Source organism: Ilyonectria robusta (genome assembly GCF_021365365.1).
Source record: "Ilyonectria robusta strain PMI_751 chromosome Unknown BGZ61scaffold_8, whole genome shotgun sequence".
Lineage (NCBI taxonomy): Eukaryota > Fungi > Ascomycota > Sordariomycetes > Hypocreales > Nectriaceae > Ilyonectria > Ilyonectria robusta.
The window spans coordinates 859,002-879,334 of NW_025764442.1; the positions used below are offsets into that span (position 1 = coordinate 859,002).

The window sequence follows — 20,333 nt, forward strand, 5'->3', positions numbered from 1 at the left end:
CCTCCTCCTCCTCCACTTCCACTTCCCACCTCCCACATCTACCCCCCTCTCGCTCTTCACCGCGCCTTTTTTAACGCCCAACCCGTTCCCTTACCTGTTCACTCACCCCACATGGAGAAGCTGTCGGTGGCGACTCACGGGCGGGTTGACTGCAAGGCTTTTCCCCGGTCACATCTGATGCTGGGGTACCGCACCTCCTCGCTGGCCGATAGTCAGTCGAGACCACTAATCCCTGAAACGCAAGCTGCGAGGTTGCAGATCTGTCTCGTCCCGAGGCGCCTTCTCCTACCCATCCTGATCAACACGGCATCATAAGCACGTCTGAGGTCCTGTGGGTAAACTGAACATGACCTCGCTCGTGTCCAGCAGCACTCGAAGGACAATCCCCAACTATTGACACCCACTCGGCATGTGGTCCGAGAAGGACATCCGTCCATCCCACGACCCGCACTGCCGAGTCCTATAGCATCTGGCCGGGTTATCACACGCCCAAGCCTAATTTCTCATTTCATTGCCCTCTCGTGAATTCGACCCGTAAGACGAGGTTTCGGTATCTGCTCATTTACCCATGGGCAGCTGCAAATCCAGCGCGACCGAATCCAGTTCTCCAGCATCGAGCTCGTCGCAGGTCAGACCACGTCGAAGGCGGTGCCCCAAGCAATTATGCTTACATCGGGTGGTTTGGAGAATGCATAGGAGTCGCTTCTGACTCCCCAGTCTGTCCAAGCCCAAGGCCAGTCTCACGAGGACCTGAATCACTCACCCCGGCCAAGCATCTCCCGTCTCCAGTACGGCGCCGCTTCAAGCCCAAAGAAATTAATTGCATGGACACGAGGCAAACCATCTGTCAACTTTGCTCACGTCCCAGCCAAGCTGTTATGTGGTATTCCGGCCATATCACCTGCCCTTCGTTACGTCCAACTGCGTGCTCCCACACCAGCAAGTGTCTCGTTAGAGCAACTTTTGTGCAAAAGGGTCGCGTCGTGGCGTGCATGTCACCAGCGTGCCGCCGAGCTTGTTAGGTCGGCCGTGCATCCATGACGCATGGTGCCATCCGCCAGGGCGAGCCCGCCTCCTCCGAATGCACATCCATGGATTGCGGGCTAACAGAACAGAGCGCCCCTCCAAGATGGGACGATCCACTCTGTTTTCACCAGATGACTTGCTGTACTTAACTCTTGGGTACAATCATCGGGATTCTCCCTAAGCGGTCTCAGAACTCTCTATGTGCATGATTGCCTTCCTCCTTTCCTTTTATCTCCTCTCCTTCCGTGGTTCTGGTCCAGTAGTCCTCGGTTTGTAAGCTGGCTGATGCCGCGCCCCACTGCGGCTCTCCCTAACTCCAATCCCAAGCCGCTGGAACACCCCCCTTCACGAGAGCTCGGACTTGCAACCACCACATGGATTGCCATGTATTAGGCCACAGGGATTATTGGCAGCCACCTCTTCACTATGACAGTCAGCACGATGATGTTTTCAACTGCAATGGTACATAGCCACATACCCCCTGATCATTGAGGGACGCATAATCACCGATTTCTTCACAACCTTTGCTATGAACCCAAGGTGCGCAAGCTCTAATCAATATCACAAATCCACGTATTCGATACAAATAGGATGATCCCAGTCCAATATCCACAGTTCCACCACCACATGGGGTTCACATCAGTGGTGAAGTTTACCTGCATTTTACCATCCCACGTTTCGGATCGGATTGAACCACGGACCACGGACCACTATAAACTTCAGGGGCCAGGGATGGCTTGCGTTGATTTGCATTAGGGAGTAATCATTTGAACTTCTCTACTCCAGTCTCCAGTCGCCTTCGCGGCCGCCATTTTATTCTTGGTATGCTTCAGCAACGCTTGAATGTCTTCATCCATGTTCTCCAACGCCAGACACCCATCAATCCACGCTGCAGTCACCGGGCTCCTACGTGGACCCCATTTTGTTCTTGGTATGCTCCAGCACTGCCCGAATACCATCATCCAAGTTCTCCAACGCCAGGTATCCATCAATCCACGTCACAGTCTTCTTCTGTAGCTCTGCCCGGTTGGTCGTGGCTTCCAGGTACTTGTTCAGACGCGCCAGCACCTCTCTGAGGTTCTTGGGGAATTCGGCGGTGACAGGGCTGACTCCAATGACGGGCTGGCGAATATGAGCGTTGCAGGTGGATGGGTGGTTGGGATACGCCTGGTCCAGTGCATCCAGGACGTGCTGCGATATCCTCGGCTGGACGGAGACCTTGGTGAATGATGCGAACATGTTGAAGAAGGCCTCTGCAACTTCGGCATTGAAGAATGTTTGCTTTTTCGATATGTCAAAAATGGCCATCGGAATGGCACCGTCCATGGCAGGGTTGGACTCGAGTTTCTTGACCGAAGTTTTGTCGATGACCTTGGCCTGCGTGAAGGAGGGTTCGGGAAGCATTGTGCCATCCTCATCCTCATCATCGCTGTCGACAATTCGAAGCTCATCGTCATCCTCAACTCGGTCCGGGCGGAGCGCATCACCGCCATTCTTGGCCTCCTTCCTCTTATCCACCTTCTCCAGCCATTCCATCTCGCACCGCGCATACTCCAGCCACAGCGTGCCATCCGTCGTGCAGAAGCGGCATCCTCGCATGAAGAAGCCTCGGGCGGCAGCCATGTCTCCGTTCCGCGCCGACCGTCGACCGGCCATGACCCACAGCTCGGGGTCGGTGGGCATCATGCGCAGGGCGTTGGTCATGGTGCGGCGCCAGCGCTTCGCGGCCTTGACGCTGGCGGCATACGCCAAGTATTCCCTCCAGAGCTCGCCGCTCCCCTGGTGTCGGCTGACACCTCGTTCGAATATGGCGAGGGTGCGGCCCTGCCCGGCGTGGGCAGAGTTGAGGTGGCGGATCTTGAGGCGCTTGCAGCGTTTGCTGCGGAGAGACTCGAGCGACTGCTCCCATTTCGCATAGGCAGACCAGTCGAAGGGCTTGTTCCCCGGCGAGAGGACCTTGTGCTCGAAATCGTTGCGTTTCTGGACGATGGTGCGGATCTCATCCTGCAAGCAGACTGTCAGCGGCTGGCAACCCCCGAAAACGGCGAACGGCCGAGACAGCGAGTGAAGCGACGTACCTTGGAAAAGATGTCCTTTTCCTCCCATTCTCGCAGCTGCGGCACCGCGCGCTCGAGATAGAATCTCGCCTTTTCAGTGACACCTGCCATGATTTTTTTAGCAAAGTCTCTTTGTCCTGAGTTCGTGTCCCAAAAAGTGTTGCTGGTTGGCGGGTCTGAAGCGCGGTGGGTAACGGTCGATACTCGGGATGAAGTTTTCTTTGACTTTTCAGCGATTCGCGAGGCTGACAGACAGTTTTTTTTTTTTTGCGGGGCAACTCTCAGCCTTGCTACGTAGCCTGGGAGTTTCTCTGGGGGCTCCCAAGCTCCGTAGCTGCCGGAGACTTTGGGGCGTCTGGCACAACAGGCCCACGCCGCTCAAGCCGCAAGCGCTAAATTCAAGGTTCTCATCCCTGTTGGGCCCCACACTTGGCACAATTGCATCGCAGAGCGTAACGTGAAAGTCCGAGGTCCGTCAGTCTGCTCCGAGATCTCACCACTTCCACTCGTGTTGCTGTACTTTACTCTTTATCTCCCTCGATTCCCCCTCCCGGATGTCCCGGACGGTGTTTTAGAGTGTTTGTTCTGCCCTTTTTTTGTGTCGAAATGGCGTCTAGGTACAAAGACAAAGACACTGGCATCGTGTTGAGCTTCAGCGCCCGCTGGGTTAGCTGGGTGCACACGACCACTGCCTATGGTAAGTTGTCGTCATACTCCCGTCGCCTTTGTCGCCTTCGTCGCGATGCGGTGCCTTCGTGGTCGCAGGAACCTCCGGATCACAATGGAAGCTGACGAGGCCCCTTCTACTTGTAGCTGCTTTCCTGAGTGCTTTGGTCATTGGTATGTCACTGCACTACCACAAGATTGTCAAGAACGAGTTCTACGGCTACCCGCAAGAATGGTTCCCCTCCGTCTCCGCCACGATTGGCGACCGGTACCCCGAGCGATCCTTCTTTCAGTTCTTCATTGCCATTACATCAGGTGCGCGAGCTTCCCCGTTCGCCAATGCCTCTTCCTAACCCCCGCAGGCCCTCGCTTCGCCCTCGTCGGGCTCTGGTATCTCCTCACGCGAAGGCGCGGCACCAGGCTCCCCGCATTGGTCGCCGGCATGGGTGTGTTCCGAACCCTGACCTGTGGCGGCTGGACATTCATCACCTCCACTGACGACCACGATTGGCACGACATCCTCATGATCTCGTACCTCGTTGCAACGCTACCCTGGACCACCGGCTGCATCGCTCTCAGCCCGCCCAACCCGCGCGCAGTCAGGTATCGCAAATACCTTGCGACGGGGTTTTTCAGCACCCTCGTACCAATGATTTACTACTTCATCCAACACAAGGTCCATCGCGTTGCCGGAGGTAAGTCATCCATCATACAATGCGCCGGTGGTTTGCGCGAACCCCGCTAACAGAGTGGATCCTCTCAGCTTACACGACGTACGCCTTTTTCGAGTGGTCCTTGATTCTGTTCGATGTTGCCTTCGATGCCGTTACGGCGCTCGACTTTGACACCTTGGAGGTTACGGTCCGGGATGTCAGGGCAGTGGGCAATGGGTACGTCCATTGACTTCCAGAATAATGTTTTTTCTTCGTTTTTGGCTTGTTTTTTGGTTCTGTTATCATACATTTGGTTCACAATATACTTGTCAAGAAGGAGCACCGTTCTAAGTCTTCGCAGTGAGCTTCGATATCCCACCTCATCCGCAGTGCTCGAGAAGGAGTAAGTATATACCATGATGTCATGAGTTCCCTTTAAAATTTCAATTAACCCCCTCGTCAGAAAGGAAAAAGCAACCGGTGGCGCTTTGGCTTTTCGCTTCACCTGGTCGCAGGCTCTCGATGTTGCTGCAGATGTTTACCATGGTGTAAGTTTTAGTCCTGCAAGTTGCTTTTTTTTTCTTTTTGGCTGCTAATCTACTCTAGTTCGTTTTCTGGTCAATCCTCACCAGTCTCGGCGTTTTGGTTTGGTGTAAGTCAATTCGAGACATAATTTATGGGCCTTGGTTAATGGTGGAGTAGACTTCCCTCTCTGGTACATGGGTATCTCGGGCTACGAGGTCCTCGTCCTGACGACCATCTCGCCCTCCCTTCTAGCCATTCGCTCCGTGCGCTTGCTAGTCCTCAATAACCTCCGAAATGTTCACCTCTTGTCTCTTGTCGGCGTCGCGGCGTATCTCGTGGAAGAGCCCACTCTTCGCCTCTTTGCCGTGGGTTTCGGGGTGGTCATGGCGTGCCTCGGCTGGGTTGGCACCCTGTACACCGAGTCCGTTCACGATGGCCGTCTCGAGACGAAAATTCTTGGATGGATGGTTGGCTTGATCATGTCCTCCGCTGTCAAATATGCCTGGTGGACCAACAACCCCATCTGGCCCGTAATGCATGCTGGGAATGGCGGGTGGAATGGAACTGGTCTTTTCCTGGGCGTTCTGGCAGTTCTCCGCTTCACACGAAAGGCACCCCTGACGATCGGCACTTACACGAGCCCGAGCAAGAGCGAATCGAGTTGGCTAGCCTCTATCGGCATTGGCGGGCTGTTCTTCGGCCTTCACTCTCTCCTCTCGGATACCAGCACCATGATTCTTTGGGTCTGGGAGGGCTACCCCATCCGTGGCCCGTTCTCCTCCACCCATGGTTGGCTTACTGTCGGAGCTATGTCTCTCGGCCTCTTTTGCGGACTCTGGAACCCAAACGTTGCAAGCAGCTGGCTTGTGTTCATTGTCGGCAGTGTTGGAGCCGCGACCCTGACTTGCTTCAGCCATTGGACGGGATACTCTGGTGCGCTTGCCATAGCAGCGTACTTGATGGCCTTTTCTGTGCCTATGCTCTCTCATGCGGCGAAGTTGAGCCCCGCCAAGACGTTTGGTTTTGGGTTCATGATTTACAACTTTTTGGTATTGTTCCATGTCTGGGTCGTCGCCTATGCCTTTGTTCCCGGCGGTGCGCTCGTTCGTGAACATACGGATTGGGTCATGACGACGATGGTGGTGTCCATTGGAGCAGGTGTCCATGGAATTAACTCTTCTAGGCTCAACCGACAGCAACCCAAGCGGAATCCATCGATCCACCAGAGGAGATATTTCGGCCTGTCCACTCTCATCGTCAACATCTTCTTTCTGTGTGCCGCTTTCAAGCGCTTCCCGACCAACGACTACAAGCCATATCACCCTGAGGAGCGGATCCTAACTGCTGGCATCTGGACGATACACTTCTCTCTCGATAATGATATGTGGTCTTCCGAGCATCGCATCCGTGACCTCATCAAGGAGCTCGAGCTCGATGTCGTTGGTCTCCTTGAGACCGATAACCAGCGCATCATCATGGGCAACCGGGACACTACCCAGTTCTTTGCTGAAGAACTCGGCATGTACGTCGACTACGGCCCAGGTCCCAACAAGCACACCTGGGGCGCCGCCCTCCTGTCCAAGTTCCCCATTGTCGAGTCCAAGCACCATCTCCTGCCGAGCCCTGTTGGCGAGCTTGCCCCCGCGATCCACGCAACGCTGAATGTGTACGGACAGCTAGTCGATGTTTTCGTATTCCACTCCGGACAGGAGGAGGATCCCGAGGACAGACGCCTGCAGTCCCTCTATCTCGCCGATCTCATGGGCTCAAGCCCTCGACCTGCGTTCTTGCTCAGTTACCTGGTTACCGACCCTCTTGAGGGCAACTACAACACGTATGTGAGCGAGAAGTCGGGTATGCACGATGTGGACCCATCTGACTGGGATCGATGGTGCGAGTACATCCTTTACAAGCGCCTGAAGCGCGTGGGCTATGCGCGAGTCAGCCGTGGGTCCATCACCGACACTGAACTGCAGGTGGTCAAGTTCCAGGTCCCCAAGTCGAGCGACGAGATTGCGGAGCTTGAGGCCCTTTCCGAGAAGAAGCGCGATCGTCGTGTTGACGAGGACCAAGTCCCTGAGGGCTGGAAGTTCCCCGCAATGTTCCGCGGTGAGGGTGTCAGAGATCACAAATACCATGTTTTCGATGAGCCCAGGTACTATAACCCTGCCTAGGTTTCTTCTTTTCTTTCTATTGCTATCGCGGTCGATTTAGCAAGAGGATAGGAGGATTTCATGTGCGAAATAATTCATAATCAATTATACGGGTAATGTATAACCGTGATAGTCTACGAACTGTATATTCGAATCTATCTCAATATATATGTACAAATTTTGGATACTTAACGACGAGCTCTGGATCAAAGTAACCATTTTGCAAGTGGATACAATTTTTGTAAAATGTGGAAGTGGCACAACCGTCAACTGCGGTGTAGGGTAAGCGCCAACCATTTGGACATCCTAACCTGAGCACCCTTTCTCTCGGATTTGTAAAGCCTGTACGGTTATTCGTGCAATTTCTAGTCCTATCCTGTTTGATAAATCTTTTCCTAGTTTTGGATTTATCCTAATACGGGCTGTGGGAAGTCACATGTCGTGTTTGAATCTAGTATGGGTTGTAGCGGCTATTGATACAATGGTAAGCTTAGAAACCTGGTGCACATATGGTAGATAACAGTCTTTTAATAGCGGCTGACCACCATTTCAACTGCGAAATGGCCCTCATTCGCCGAAGCTGTCCAAGATCGGGCCTCATCGAGACAAGGACGATGCCAAAAGCAAGCCTCCGTAAGACCCGGCCCTTGGGGGAGCCCCACCCCGACCACGACGGCCGACAGCAGCCCCACTACGAGCGGCAAGAACCGCACACCGTCGGGAATGACGACACGCGCAAAAGCTGGCAGCCCACCTAGGGCTATTGATTCCGCGGGGCGGGCATGGCGCCGCACGGCTGAGGCTCGGTCGAAGGCGGCGAGGAGAGCGAGAGGAGTGCATAGGTGCAGGGGACAGAGAGGGGCAAGATGAAGGGATCGGCCGACGGATCTGGAATCTTGGACCGAGAGTCCCGGCCGCAGGAACGACACGACGGATGCATGAGAAGAGGAGACGAGAAAACAAATACAAAAGCAATAGATGGCGATGACGACACAACGACTGGACCGGTCTCAGGGTTGGCACATGCTCACCACTTCTGGTAGCTCCGGCATGGATTTGAAGTCAAAACGGGCAGATGACCTTGATGAGACGAGCCACGGCGTAAGCAAAACCCAAAGTATCCGGCCACAACTGGCGCAGCTGGCGCAACAAAGGAATTCGAGACTACACCGCCAGCTATCTCTCCCGTCGCTGTGAGATTGTGCTCCTCGCAGTGGTGCAATCTGGCAGCGGAATGCCCTCCCTCCATTTAAACGGCCCCTCTTCCAGATGCCTCTGTCGCAGATCAACCTCATCCATCCACAAAAAACCCCAGCAATACTACCGTCGCACAACAGCTATACGAACGTCCAATTCCCCAATCACGAGGCCCCGATTTGTCCCCACGATCTTTTCTTTACGTCTAGAAATCCATCGCGTCACAATTCCGCGATTTCCAATCCGAACCTAGCCGCCTCGGCACTTGGGCCGTCAGCGTCCAGAATCGATAAGCTTTCTGCCGCTGCAAGCCGATTGGGAGCGTCACGCCCGCTGGACGCCCGCTGGCCACCTGCAAGCAGCCCCAGGCCGTCATAACATAATAGAAAGAGGGAGGGCAGGGGCTTACATTGTGCTCACAGCAAACGGCTTTATTAGTCTTTTATTTTTCCCTCTCGGGGATTTGGTCTTCTCCCATCTGTTCCTCTTTTCCTTCTTAATTTCTTGGCGATATCCATCGCCGGGAAAGACGACTTACACAAAGATGGCGTTCGATCTGGGACATCTGTGGATGTGGCTGGGGCTCATTGCAGGAGGAGGGGTACTCTATGTAAGTCTGATCCATCACCCTTCGGAGTTTGAGCTATTGTTCTCGGAAGGAAAATGAAGCAAAGGAAAAATGGAGGAGGAACTGGGTTGTGGAATAAAATCTTGGAGGACTGATCGCTGACTGGGACTCTTAGACCTTCGGTATCATCGTGTATCGAGTCTTCTTCCACCCTCTGGCCAAGTACCCTGGCCCTTTTATCGCCAAGATTACAGATGGATACCAGCTTTACCACGCCTACAAGGGCGACCGACACCTCGAGTTCTGGAGATTGCACGAGAAATATGGTGAGTTCCCCCCCAAAACTGAACCCGTCCGGCCCTAACAGCTGCTTCCAGGCAAGGTCGTCCGCTTCGGCCCCAACTCGCTGGCCTTCAACTCCAACAAGGCCCTCAAGGACATCTACGGCTTCCGCTCCAACGTCCGCAAGGCCGAGTTCTACAATGCGTTTGTGCATCCCGCGGCCAACACCCACAACACCCGGGACAAGGAGCTCCACGCCAGGAAGCGCCGCGTCTTGTCCCACGCCTTCGCCGAGGGCGCCATGAAGGAGATGCAGCGCTACATCTTGGGCAACGTCCGCACTTTTTGCGAGCAGATTGGCATCGAGGACGGCGGCGCCGAAGCCAAGGGCTGGTCGAAGCCCCGCAACATGAGCGACTGGTGCAACTACCTGGCCATGGATATTCTTGGCGACTTGAGCTTTGGAAAGGCCTTCCACATGCTCGAGAGCCCCGAGAACCGCTTCGCACTCGGCCTAGTTGAGGCCGCAACAACCCGTCACCTGATTGTAAGTGAATTTGGAAGCATCTGAGCAGAGCCCTGAACTGACAAGTACCAGTGTGGAACCATGCCCGTCGTCGACCGTCTTAAGCTCGACAAGGTCCTCTTCCCTGGACTCGCTGCAGGCCGCGCCAGATACATGGCCTACAGCAAGGGACAGCTGACGGAGCGTACCAAGCTTGGCGAGGAGACGGATCGCCGAGATTTCTTCTATTACCTCCTCAAGGCCCGTGACCCCGAGACTGGTCAGGGATTCAGCACTCCCGAGCTCTGGGGAGAGTCAAATCTACTGTGAGTAACACAAGGAAATGACTGCAAGTTTCCTGCTAACGGGATTCGCAACAGCATCATCGCCGGATCAGACACTACCTCCACCGCCATGGCGGCCACGCTCTTCTACCTCACCCGCAGCGCTCGTGCCTTGAAGATTGTAACAGATGAGATCCGCTCCAAGTTCAGCAACGTTGAAGAGATCAGCCACGGTCCGGTTCTGGGATCCTGCACCTACCTCCGAGCATGTATTGACGAAGCTATGCGTCTCTCTCCGTCCGTTGGTGGCGTCCTCCCCCGTGAAGTCCTCCCCGGTGGCATCACCATCGATGGCGAAACCATCCCCGTGGGAACTGTGGTTGGCACTCCGCACTACACTATCCACCATAATGAGGCATACTATCCCTCGCCCTTTGACTACGTGCCCGAAAGGTGGCTCGTTGGAGCTATGAACCCCTTGACCGGCCGCCCAACCACCGAGGAGGAAGTCGCGCTTGCTCAGAGTGCCTTCTGCCCCTTCAGTGTCGGCCCTCGAGGATGCATCGGCAAAGGCCTGGCATACGTGGAGATGACCAACACCTTGGCGCGAACCATGTATCTTTACGACATGCGGAGGGCGGTTGGCATCGAGGATCCCGGCGAGGGCAAGCCGAGCAACGAATGGGGTCGACACCGGACGACAGAATTCCAGCTGGTTGACACATTTACGAGTGCCAAGAACGGTGCCATGATCGAGTTTCGCAAGGCAGAGGCGTGAAAGGGTTCAACGCCAAGCCAAGACGACGACAGAGCCCACCGCCTGGGCCGACCGAGTTCCAGTAGAGAAGTAGAGAAATATGATTCTATGTCTACTGATTTATTTGGCATGAGGGCCATAAATTGAGTGCAGTGTGTGGAATTTTGATGAAGTCTGCAAGAACCCTATCAAAGGGAGACCTAGATTTGGAGAGCATGGAGGGTAGCCGCAGGGTATCCGCACCCCTGAATATCCATTTGCACAGTGAAAGTGAGTTTACGTGGCTAGGAAAGCATGGCCAAAGTTCATACCTGAAGGTTGAGATGACCCGCGGCTATCAAGGTAAGTCAACGTATATCAAGACTTGACCTCTCTTTTGCTGGCGTCTCTATTTACGCTTCTACCGGAAATCCAACCTCCCTTTGGACATGAATTCCATTACGCTTCCCCCTCCTCGTGGCTTGTCCGTCCAGATACATCATATAACGTGAATAAGTCGACATTTTACCTAAAATTCTCGGAAGAAGAAGACGACAACGAACTAATTGGCCGAACAGTGGGGTACTAGAATAGACAAAACGCTACCTATCATACCGGGATATGCCTTTTCAAGTTGAAAACCCACTAGACACGCCAGCAGCACGTTTGCTTGAACCAAAGACGCGACACTTTAAATAGTTCATCGCATCTTACCATGTAGCACAAGGGTTTTAAGAAATAAGAAAAACAGGACTTGGCAGTTTGACCAGACCATAGTCTCAAAACAACGTGAGATCATCTCTGAGGGACAAAACAGGAAGTGGCACAATGCCGACTAGCTAAGGCGACTGTCACTTAGAAATGGCGACATAGTCCACCAACTCATTAGGGTAAGTTTAAGGGAAGATACCACCTGCATAGATCCGTCGATCCCCGTTACTACGGCCTGAGCGCTGCGTCGTCAGAATTTGACAAACTCCTAGTGCTCCGGATACCATTCCGCATCTTCCTAGTGGATCAAAACCGAGTACTGAACGGCCTGACCAACGGAGAACGGATGGGGAACCTGTCATATATTGTAGTCTCGCCTCAAGGTTCGCCGCAAGCCGCGTTCGGAGTTCACTACTGCAAAGGCCTGCTCCTCTAGTGGTCGGTCGGCCGGCTCAGGTTCCGACCACGTGAGCGGCCGAAGTGCTCCACCGTGGCGGCCAGCCCGGCTCCGGCGCCGATGACCGTAAACAAACGCGGGGAGGTACGGCAGGGAAACACCATTTTCGCGATAGACTCCGAGTCACAGCACGTTAACAACTACCTGCAGGGCGATTTAAAAATCTCCATGTCGAGTTATTCCTTCTCTGAATTGAAGATGTAATAGTGGTTAAAGATCTCATCCAGTTGTGCACAGGAGGGTGTTAAATAAATGTAATAACGCATGCATTGTCTGTCATCAATGACTATTTACTAATTTCTAGTTGAGCTAGATAAAAATGAACTTTCTTTATCATTATTCATATATTACAACCTCGACTTCACGTCTTCCTCTCGGCCCAAAAGGTTGGGGTGGGGAGTTCGAACGGGTCGAGTAACAGCATAGAACGCCAAACCGTTGGACTTGGTCGAGAACTAGAAGGAGAGCAAAATGTCAAACGATGGAGCTTTATTGCTTGTCACACAAAAGGTAGGGGAAAATAAAGACAGAGAGGAGGGTGGCAGGGAGCCAGGAATTGACAAACCTTGACCTTGGATCCGACGTAGAAGAAAGCGAAGTCTCCTGGGACTAGGTGGTGGGTGATTCCGGTAGCCTCGTCCTATCAAATGGAACGAAATCATTAATACTATTCAATATTGATATGACATAAATTTCGGAGGATTGGAGAAGCAATCTAGATGTGTAGAGGGGTCGTACCAAAACGTCGATCTGACCACTGAGGACATACTTGGTCTCCTCGAAAGTGTAAGACGCGGGTCGTTCAGGGCCAGCCGTGATCTTATAGAATCCTGAAGTCAAGTGACTGGGGGAGTCGGCAGTCTTGGTCCGGATAGAATGGAAGTCGGCCGTGGTTGCGTTCTCGCCATTGGGGAGGGGGATGAACTCCTGGCCGGCGCCCTTGATGATGGTAAGAGGAACGATGTTGCTAGACACTATGCAGAGAAGATCCGAGTATTAGCGATGATGTATCTCACTTATAGTTTCGATTGCCTGGAATGACTGGTCTACAGAGGAGAGGATGCTAAGGAATGACTGACTTTTGTCTTGAGAGATAAGGGATGAAGATGGGAGAGGTATAGAGGCGAGGAAGACGTCAATTAATATAAGTACTTGCCATAGACTTCGGCAACGACCCGAACTTGAAATCCTCGGGGCATTCTCGGTATGTGAGGAGATTCTCGGATGCACTCCCGGCATCTTCATCCCCATGGCCGGGGCGGAGGCCGGGGCGACCGCCGGAGCACTTTACTGCGGGTCCATCCGGCGCGTACGCTAGCCACACCGTAGCTGTTGTCCGCATAAGCTCAACTGCACCAGTTGGGTTATTTGGTGGCAGATCTTGCCAATTGCCCAATGGTAAGCTCCTGAAGTGAATCTGCCGCGATAGCGATGTGTGTACCCCAGACGTGGTAACTGACAGCTGGCTTCATCTCCTGGTACAACCTTCAGCTCGATGACCCGCGGTCCTCCAAGCTTCATGTGCCGGGATCAAGTGACTTGAATTACTCACCTACACCATTGGATAGTGATGGGATGGACAAGTTGAATTCATCGCTATGTAAAATACCAGTGAATGTGGCAAGGAACCCGTTAAAGAATGTCTTGTCGCTTTGCTGGTGGTGCTGCAACAGCAATGTCACGATAATAAAAGAGATGTGAGCTGAAGGTCAAGCTAGGGTCAAAGTGGCTGCAGTGCACATATACCTGACCGAGCGACAGCCGACCGGTCGCAAGCCTGCAAATATCGATCACTCAAATGCCCCATAACTTCCGTATATTCCTAGAACACAGCGTGTAATGTTTATATTAATGAGTGGCTGCGTTGAGGTCTGAGTCGCCCTTGGACCAGGGACCTTCTTCACTGGCCTAGCTCTGATTCATTCCACCAACACTGGCGGGGATCCGCTGTAACTTCACGCATATGTATGGCTGCCATGGAACTACTACTGCACAAGCCTTCGGCGGGCGGTCCGGTTACCAATCAACAGCCTCCTCGGCGTCGGATCATTCTTGAACAAATGGTATTTTAGGCAGATATAGGCCGTCATTTCCCGGGAGACAATAAGAATTGGCGTTTCATTGAGATATGCGTCCGACGCACGGAGTGGCGCCTCAATACAATTGTGGCTGCAGCAGACCATGCCCCGTCTTTCAATAGGTGCCTCGATCCTGCATCAAGCACAAAGAATAGAAGAATAGATGTACTACTGCATATGTGACTCGTCATAATCTGTTTGTGTTTTTTTCTTTTTATCCGCGTTTCTCTGTACATGTATGCACCTTGGTGAGGCTGCCGCTATCAATGGCTGCATTTGAAGTTGGCTCTTCATTGGCTGCTACCTCAATCACCCGCTCCCGAGATCGACGAGCCAGATGTCCAATTCTGGAGACACCAGTGGCAGAAAAAGGCCGTCCTCCATCGAAGCTGGTAGCCAGGCGCATTCAGGGGGCTGTTGTTGGTGGTGTGGTTAGTGACGCGAGGTATTGGCTGGCAGGTGATTTCAGCGATAAGCTGCGCCCCGCCAGAGCGCCATGTGCCCCTAAAAGTTCAGCCCGCCAACGAGGCTGGTAAGGCTGACGTTTGGCTGCAGTTTGGCTCAGGTCGAGCTTCTGTTTCCTGCAACTGCATCATCCTTCATTCAACCTCCCAACGCACTTTCGCCTCACTGCAGACCAATCCGATTCTCGAAATGTGCTAGCACCCATCTCGGCGACACCAGAATCCCTTCGCCAGATCCCGGCCAAGGGACACCCAGCACCCAGGATGACGCTCTGTAAATTCTTCTTGCAGGGCAACTGCAGATTCGGCAGTGAGTAGACTCTGACGACACCGCCTCGTCATATGCCTGGCAGCAATCTGACACTGACTTGAACTAGGTAGCTGCAGATTTGAACACACCAACCCAGGGGGCAGCAGCAATTACAACAATAACTACAACTCCAACAACCGAAATCAGCCCCAGTCGAATCGTTTCGGAGCCCTCGGCGGAGCGGGAGGAGGCACTCAAAGCCTGGCTGGTACGCATCCTACGACACGAGCCTCACGCAACCGAGACATTCCATTAACTCCTCGACAGAAAAATACGCCATTACCACTGAAGCGATCGAGCGAGACCTCACAACAGAGACCCCAACATGGATCCTCTCAGCGTATGCTCCTGGGCGAGACACCCCCGAGCAGCTGTTTGGAGGATACCCGCGAGAACAAAGTTTTGAGGAGATGCGGCTTCATTTCATGATGGGAAAGGCTTCAGGCAGTGAACAGCAGGCTGTGAGTGCCCCGAGCTGGTTCCTTGAGGTGCCGATTGCTAACTGGCGTAGCTGAGCGAAGCACAAGCGCTCTACACCAACGCGCAGCAGCAGATGCAGAATGCTGTCCGCAGCCCCCTAGATGCCGTCGAATTCCTCACCAGCGCCGAGAACAAACACCCGAATCGATTAGATATATGCAGGGAAGGGACGCAGGGAGCCCCCTTTGGAGAATTCCTGGTCGGAAAGAGGCCCAAGTCGATTGTCCCCGACCCCTCGACCCAGTCCTCGAATCCCTTTGCGACCAACAACAACACATCTCCCTTTGGCGGAGGAGCTTCTGCTCCGCAGACCAGTGCTTTTGGACAGCCTTCGGCCCTAGGACAGCAGGCCAACCCATTCGGCACGCCTTCATTTGGACAGCCATCGCAACCTACCTCTGCGTTTAGCCAAGCGGGAGCGCAAGGAGCATCCCCCTTTGGTCAACCATCGCAGGCCCCTTCAGCGTTTGGCCAGCCTTCAGCTCTGGGCGCGAAACCCAACCCATTTGGGGCTCCATCGCCCGCAGCGCCTTCGCAACCGAATAACCCATCTAACGCGTTTGGCCAGCCCAGTCAGCTCGGCCAGAAGGTGAACCCATTCGCAGCGTCAGCGAATACCAACAACAACGCCAGTCCCTTTGCTTCGGCAGCAAATAATGCTCCGGCAGCCAACCCATTTGCATCAACCTCCGGGCAGACAAACCAAGGAGCAAGCCCATTCGCTTCCACTAACGCCAACCAGAACAACAACGCACCCAGCCCATTTGCGCAACCGGCGCAGAGCGCATCTCCGTTTGCGCAGCAGCCAACGCCTGCAGCGTCAAACCCCTTCGCATCCACGACACAAGGGCCATCTCCAGCGAACAATAACCCTTTCGCCCAAGCCCAGCAACCGCAACAGCAAAATGGATTTGCGTCACAGCAGAGCCAACAAAACCAGTCGAACCAGCAACAGGCCAATAACCCTTTCAACCAGCCTTCTAACCCGACACCCGCTGTGCAGCAACCGCAACAGCTGCAACAGCCGCAACAATCCCAGAACCCTCCAGGACAAGCTAGCAACCCTTATCCACCCGGTAGCAGCAAGCAGCATCCTCCAATTGAAAGTTACAGCTCCAAGGGCATGGATGGCCGTCTGTCCATGTTCAAGGGCAAGCCAGTCATCTATGAGGATGGCATACCTGGGATTCGCGAGCTTAGCGGTACCTGGCGCCGGATCTGGTTCCCTGATGGGCCACCTGGATTCACTCAGGACACTGAACTGCCTGCGGATCAATACGATAGCAAATCTAAGGCCCAATGGATGTCATTTGCACAGACGGGCACCTTCCAGGACGGTCTGATGCCCGAGTTGCCGCCACCAAGGGAATGTACAGTGTGGGACCTATGAGGAGCGCATATGTAAAACGACAAAAAGAGGAGGGAGAGAATTAGGGACTGGCGTTGAATATTGAAATAGATCCAGGGTTGTATTTATTAACTGGCGTTGAGTACGATATTGTCATGGGATGTAGGGCTCGGATGCACCTTCGCAGGAGGTACCTAGGATAAATGATCTCGACTGATGGACCGAGCACTGAATAAGATGTTCTAGTCGCAGGAACGAGGGCATGCCTTCCATATTGGGTCTCGAACTTGGAACTGTGACGTATGACAAAATTGGCAATATATCGTGGGTGCATTGGGACCACAATATCGACATCACAATGGAATTGGAACACGGATATTTTCGGTTGCAGACCGTTTCTTTTTTTTTTTTTTTTGTCTACCTGAACCGGGTACTTCGCAGCCTGACCAAACAGGAGTATCATTCCCGGTCACGCTATGCACGAAGACCAATCCCTTAAGCAGCAATGGTGACCTCAACCTCGACACCGGCGTCGATGTTGACAATGATCTGCTTGACGACCTCAGTGGGGGCGTTAAGGCTGTAGCGCGACAGTTAGTCCAGGATCCTCGGGGAAAATTCGAGCACAGCTCCAGGGGTGTCACGTACTCGATCAGGCGCTTGTGGATGCGCATCTCGAAGCAATCCCAGGTCTTGGAACCCTCACCGCAAGGGGTCTTGCGGGTGGTGATCTTGAGGGTCTTGGTGGGCAGGCGGACGGGGCCCTTGGCGCGGAGGTCCTTGTTCTTGGCGCGCTCGATGATCTCAGTGCAGACCTTCTCGAGGACCTGGACCTTGCGAGAGGAGAGGGTGATGCGGATCTTGTGGCTCTTCTGCATCGGGGGGTTAGTCGGTCGTGGAATCTCGAATTTTGCGAACCGTCTCCCCCGGCGGCGGGAGAGAGAGCGGTGGTTAGGGGGCAGCAACGTACGGGGCCATCGCCAAGGTCCTTCTCGGGCTTGTTGTAAGACATGATGGGCAACCTTCAAGACTCGAACGTGTGGTATCGACGTTTCGGCAAAGTGATGAAGGCGGGTGTTGAGAGGGAGCAAGAAAAATAGATGGGCAATTGTCGCGAACTTTTTGGTGGGGGTAAGCCAGTGCAATGTAGGGCTTGTGTGTGCGCGGCGCTAGTCCTAAGTTGGGGTTGGCGCGGCTGGTGCTTGAGGGGTTCTGATTGGCGGGGGATTCGTCGATGGTACAGTGCAGTTCATTCTGAGCTTCGCAGGTGGTACATGGCCAATTTCATAGGCAAAAGCCATGAGAGTGAGTAGTGCGAGTCATATGATGATCCGAGTGATATTATCGAGGTTTATTTTGTGTAATTTGTCAATCCCGGTGTCTAGGTAGGTTCGCTATTGAGCATGGGTTTTCCCATAGCTGCCCTGAGCAATGTACCTTTCTTACTTTCCCCGCAAAATCACCCGTGCTGACGCGCAGAGGTACCTCCGTCTCCGTCCGTCCCCAAGCTTATGCCCCTCGATTTGGCAGGCGGAGGCTGAGGCGAATCAACCAAGCAGCTTCCCTGCCCTGCCTGGGGACGACCAGGAGCATCCACTATGATTCATCCGGCGATGGCCAAATGTGTTTACTTGGTTTGATAGCGACCATGGCGAATGGCTTATAAGACGGCCAATTGTTTCGCCCAACTCCGCTTCGAATACACATACCCCAACACCCTTTCTTTTTAATCGTCCCTCCCCCGTCCCTGGTGCTGGTTTTGAGGGTAATATCACGTCGCCGTATCGCTCGCCAGATCGCAGCCAAGATGCCCAACTTACCCCCCCTCGCACCCTTCCCTAAGGCCGCATGGCGACAACACCTCTCCTCCAGCGAGTGGGACTCCCTCCTCGCCGCCTGGATTGCCCTCTGCCACGCCTGGCTGGCGCTTTCTGATACGGACCTGAAGGCCGCCGTCTCCAAGGATGAGTCCGTGGCCGCCTTTCTGGCCTCCTTCGCCGAGGAGACGGCTGAAGCTGGCACCGCTTCCTTGGGCTCGCACTCGACGTTGCTGATGATAGCCGTCTTTCAACTCACATCTCGCATCCTCACCGCCTCTCCTCCGCCTCAGCCTCAGCCTCAACTCCTCGCGTTTCCATTCCTCGCCGACCTGGCCAAGATCTATCCCCGGAGAGTCACCGCGCCGCTCATCTCCCAGCTCTTCAGCCAACACTCCACCATCCTTGGATCCTCCCTCACCTCTCTCAAGAAGCTTCTCATTCCCCATCTCGACTCTGGAATCAAGGGTGACCTGAACCTCGTCGAGTCGCAACTCACCCGCCTCAACCATTTGCTCCACGTCTCCCCTGATGCCTGCACACTCGCCCTCGCCGGCTCCGACTTCTTCGACGGCCTTGTCACCTGCTTCCGCGTCATGAACCCGCCTTTGCGCAAAGTCATTGTCACCACGACATATTTGTGCCTAGTGGGACTGGTAGACGCTGAACCCCCCAAATGGGCCATGCTGAATGATGAGTTGTATGCCTTAAAATCGGCTGCCGACGCCCACAAGACTGGTCCTCTCAATGTCAACGACTCACTCGTTCCGGAGCTAGTCACAAGTACACCCTTACTCAAATTACTGCAGAGAAGGGCAGAGGATTCAGGTGCTGCAACGGAAAACTTGAAGAACCGGATCACTGCACTGGAGAGTTTTAAGAAGGGAGCCATGGTGCGGCCGAAGAGACTCGTGCGGAGGAAGATAGACAAGGGCAAGGGCAAGAACAAGGAGACTCAACATGATCTGGAAGCGGAAATTCACGTCCATCGAATGAGCCAGATCACACAAGTACAGGATCTATTTCCTGATTTGGGAGCTGGTTTCGTGGCAAAGTGTCTGGACGAATACGGAGATGACGTTGAACAAGTCGTTGCGAATCTGCTCAGTGAGACTCTACCACCTCATCTCGCCAACGCAGATCGCACAGAGCTCCTGTATGCCTCCAACTTCCTCAAGATTTTCCCACGTGTGACATCATTAACTCCTTTTAGATCATTACATGCTGGACCAAGGCGACACACAGATTTGGCACCTCGTCCAACCCCACCGCATATCCCGACTCGCCATAACGTTTTCGACGATGATGAGCTCGACCGGCTTGCACTCGATACCTCTAAATTATCATTTGGCAAAAATCCCACCCAAACTGCTGATGACATCCTCAAGGATAAATCAACTGCCCCCAACAAGGCCGCCATTCTATCTGCTCTCGCCGCATTTGACTCGGATGATGACGAGCGTGACGATACGTACGACGCCGCCGATGTGGGCGGTACAGTTGATGCCGCCAACAACGAGGCAGACGGTGTAAATGATGGCAATGAGGAGGTGTTGTTCCGGGCATTCCAGATGGATGCAAAGGTGTTTGATCGCGATGCCACTACCAGGAGGGGAGGTCCTCGAACGAAGCTGAGGGAGGAGACTGGCATGACGGACGAGACCATTGAAGGATGGGCAGTCATGCTAACGAGAAACCCACAACAAAAACGAAGATTAGAAGCGAAGTACGCATTCAGCGGTCAGCAAACACAACTGGAGGCGACCTCATGGAAACCTTCACCAGATCAAGATAGTGAAGCCGACGGTGGTTCATCCAGGGGTGGAAGAGGAGGTGGCCGTGGCCGAGGGCGGGGTCGTGGTCGCGGAAGAGGAGGCAATGTCGCCGGACCGACTGGTGAGAAAGAGACCGAGGCTGCCAGGCGGAACAAGGAGTCTAACAAGGGCTCGCGAGCGAACCACAACCGTCGCGATGCTCGTGCGAAGAAGATGGCTCGCGGAGGTTTCCCTGGTTGAT

The 20,333-nt window shown here is 53.9% G+C and overlaps 7 protein-coding genes across 7 annotated transcripts; 4 read left to right on the forward strand and 3 right to left on the reverse strand.

The window, feature by feature from the left end:
• Positions 1-1,566: 1,566 nt before the first annotated feature.
• On the reverse strand, positions 1,567-3,395 carry BGZ61DRAFT_517116 (U3 small nucleolar RNA-associated protein 6-domain-containing protein). The gene is made up of 2 exons (XM_046252319.1): positions 3,105-3,395; positions 1,567-3,030 (listed from the first exon to the last, which is right to left on the reverse strand). The coding sequence occupies exons 1-2, from the start codon at positions 3,192-3,194 to the stop codon at positions 1,933-1,935; spliced, it is 1,188 nt and encodes a 395-aa protein (XP_046105364.1). The 5' UTR covers positions 3,195-3,395; the 3' UTR covers positions 1,567-1,932.
• Positions 3,396-3,442: 47 nt separating this feature from the next.
• Positions 3,443-7,270, forward strand: BGZ61DRAFT_418702 (Frag1/DRAM/Sfk1 family-domain-containing protein). The gene is made up of 8 exons (XM_046243446.1): positions 3,443-3,780; positions 3,897-4,064; positions 4,112-4,444; positions 4,513-4,639; positions 4,764-4,805; positions 4,866-4,950; positions 5,009-5,054; positions 5,105-7,270. Exons 1-8 carry the CDS (start codon positions 3,690-3,692, stop codon positions 7,099-7,101), a joined length of 2,889 nt encoding a protein of 962 aa, XP_046105365.1. The 5' UTR covers positions 3,443-3,689; the 3' UTR covers positions 7,102-7,270.
• Positions 7,271-8,821: 1,551 nt separating this feature from the next.
• BGZ61DRAFT_531655 (cytochrome P450 family protein) lies at positions 8,822-10,694 on the forward strand (the record flags this gene model as incomplete). Its single annotated transcript, XM_046253745.1, has 5 exons — positions 8,822-8,887; positions 9,021-9,171; positions 9,223-9,674; positions 9,726-9,958; positions 10,013-10,694. 5 exons carry the CDS (start codon positions 8,822-8,824, stop codon positions 10,692-10,694), a joined length of 1,584 nt encoding a protein of 527 aa, XP_046105366.1.
• A 1,338-nt stretch (positions 10,695-12,032) lies between these two features.
• BGZ61DRAFT_587652 (uncharacterized protein) lies at positions 12,033-13,162 on the reverse strand (the record flags this gene model as incomplete). The annotated part of the gene is made up of 5 exons (XM_046256498.1): positions 12,033-12,074; positions 12,134-12,275; positions 12,386-12,460; positions 12,559-12,794; positions 12,973-13,162. 4 exons carry the CDS (start codon positions 13,160-13,162, stop codon positions 12,168-12,170), a joined length of 609 nt encoding a protein of 202 aa, XP_046105367.1. The 3' UTR covers positions 12,033-12,074; positions 12,134-12,167.
• A 1,368-nt stretch (positions 13,163-14,530) lies between these two features.
• BGZ61DRAFT_221384 (uncharacterized protein) lies at positions 14,531-16,698 on the forward strand. Its single transcript, XM_046238105.1, has 4 exons — positions 14,531-14,672; positions 14,740-14,880; positions 14,940-15,133; positions 15,184-16,698. The coding sequence occupies exons 1-4, from the start codon at positions 14,627-14,629 to the stop codon at positions 16,540-16,542; spliced, it is 1,740 nt and encodes a 579-aa protein (XP_046105368.1). The 5' UTR covers positions 14,531-14,626; the 3' UTR covers positions 16,543-16,698.
• Positions 16,699-16,895: 197 nt separating this feature from the next.
• Positions 16,896-17,601, reverse strand: BGZ61DRAFT_449938 (40S ribosomal protein S20). Its single transcript, XM_046245676.1, has 3 exons — positions 17,471-17,601; positions 17,149-17,372; positions 16,896-17,080 (listed from the first exon to the last, which is right to left on the reverse strand). Exons 1-3 carry the CDS (start codon positions 17,510-17,512, stop codon positions 16,996-16,998), a joined length of 351 nt encoding a protein of 116 aa, XP_046105369.1. The 5' UTR covers positions 17,513-17,601; the 3' UTR covers positions 16,896-16,995.
• A 706-nt stretch (positions 17,602-18,307) lies between these two features.
• BGZ61DRAFT_350200 (uncharacterized protein) lies at positions 18,308-20,332 on the forward strand (the record flags this gene model as incomplete). Its single annotated transcript, XM_046240208.1, has 2 exons — positions 18,308-19,473; positions 19,531-20,332. 2 exons carry the CDS (start codon positions 18,308-18,310, stop codon positions 20,330-20,332), a joined length of 1,968 nt encoding a protein of 655 aa, XP_046105370.1.
• Between the last annotated feature and the right edge of the window lies 1 nt (position 20,333).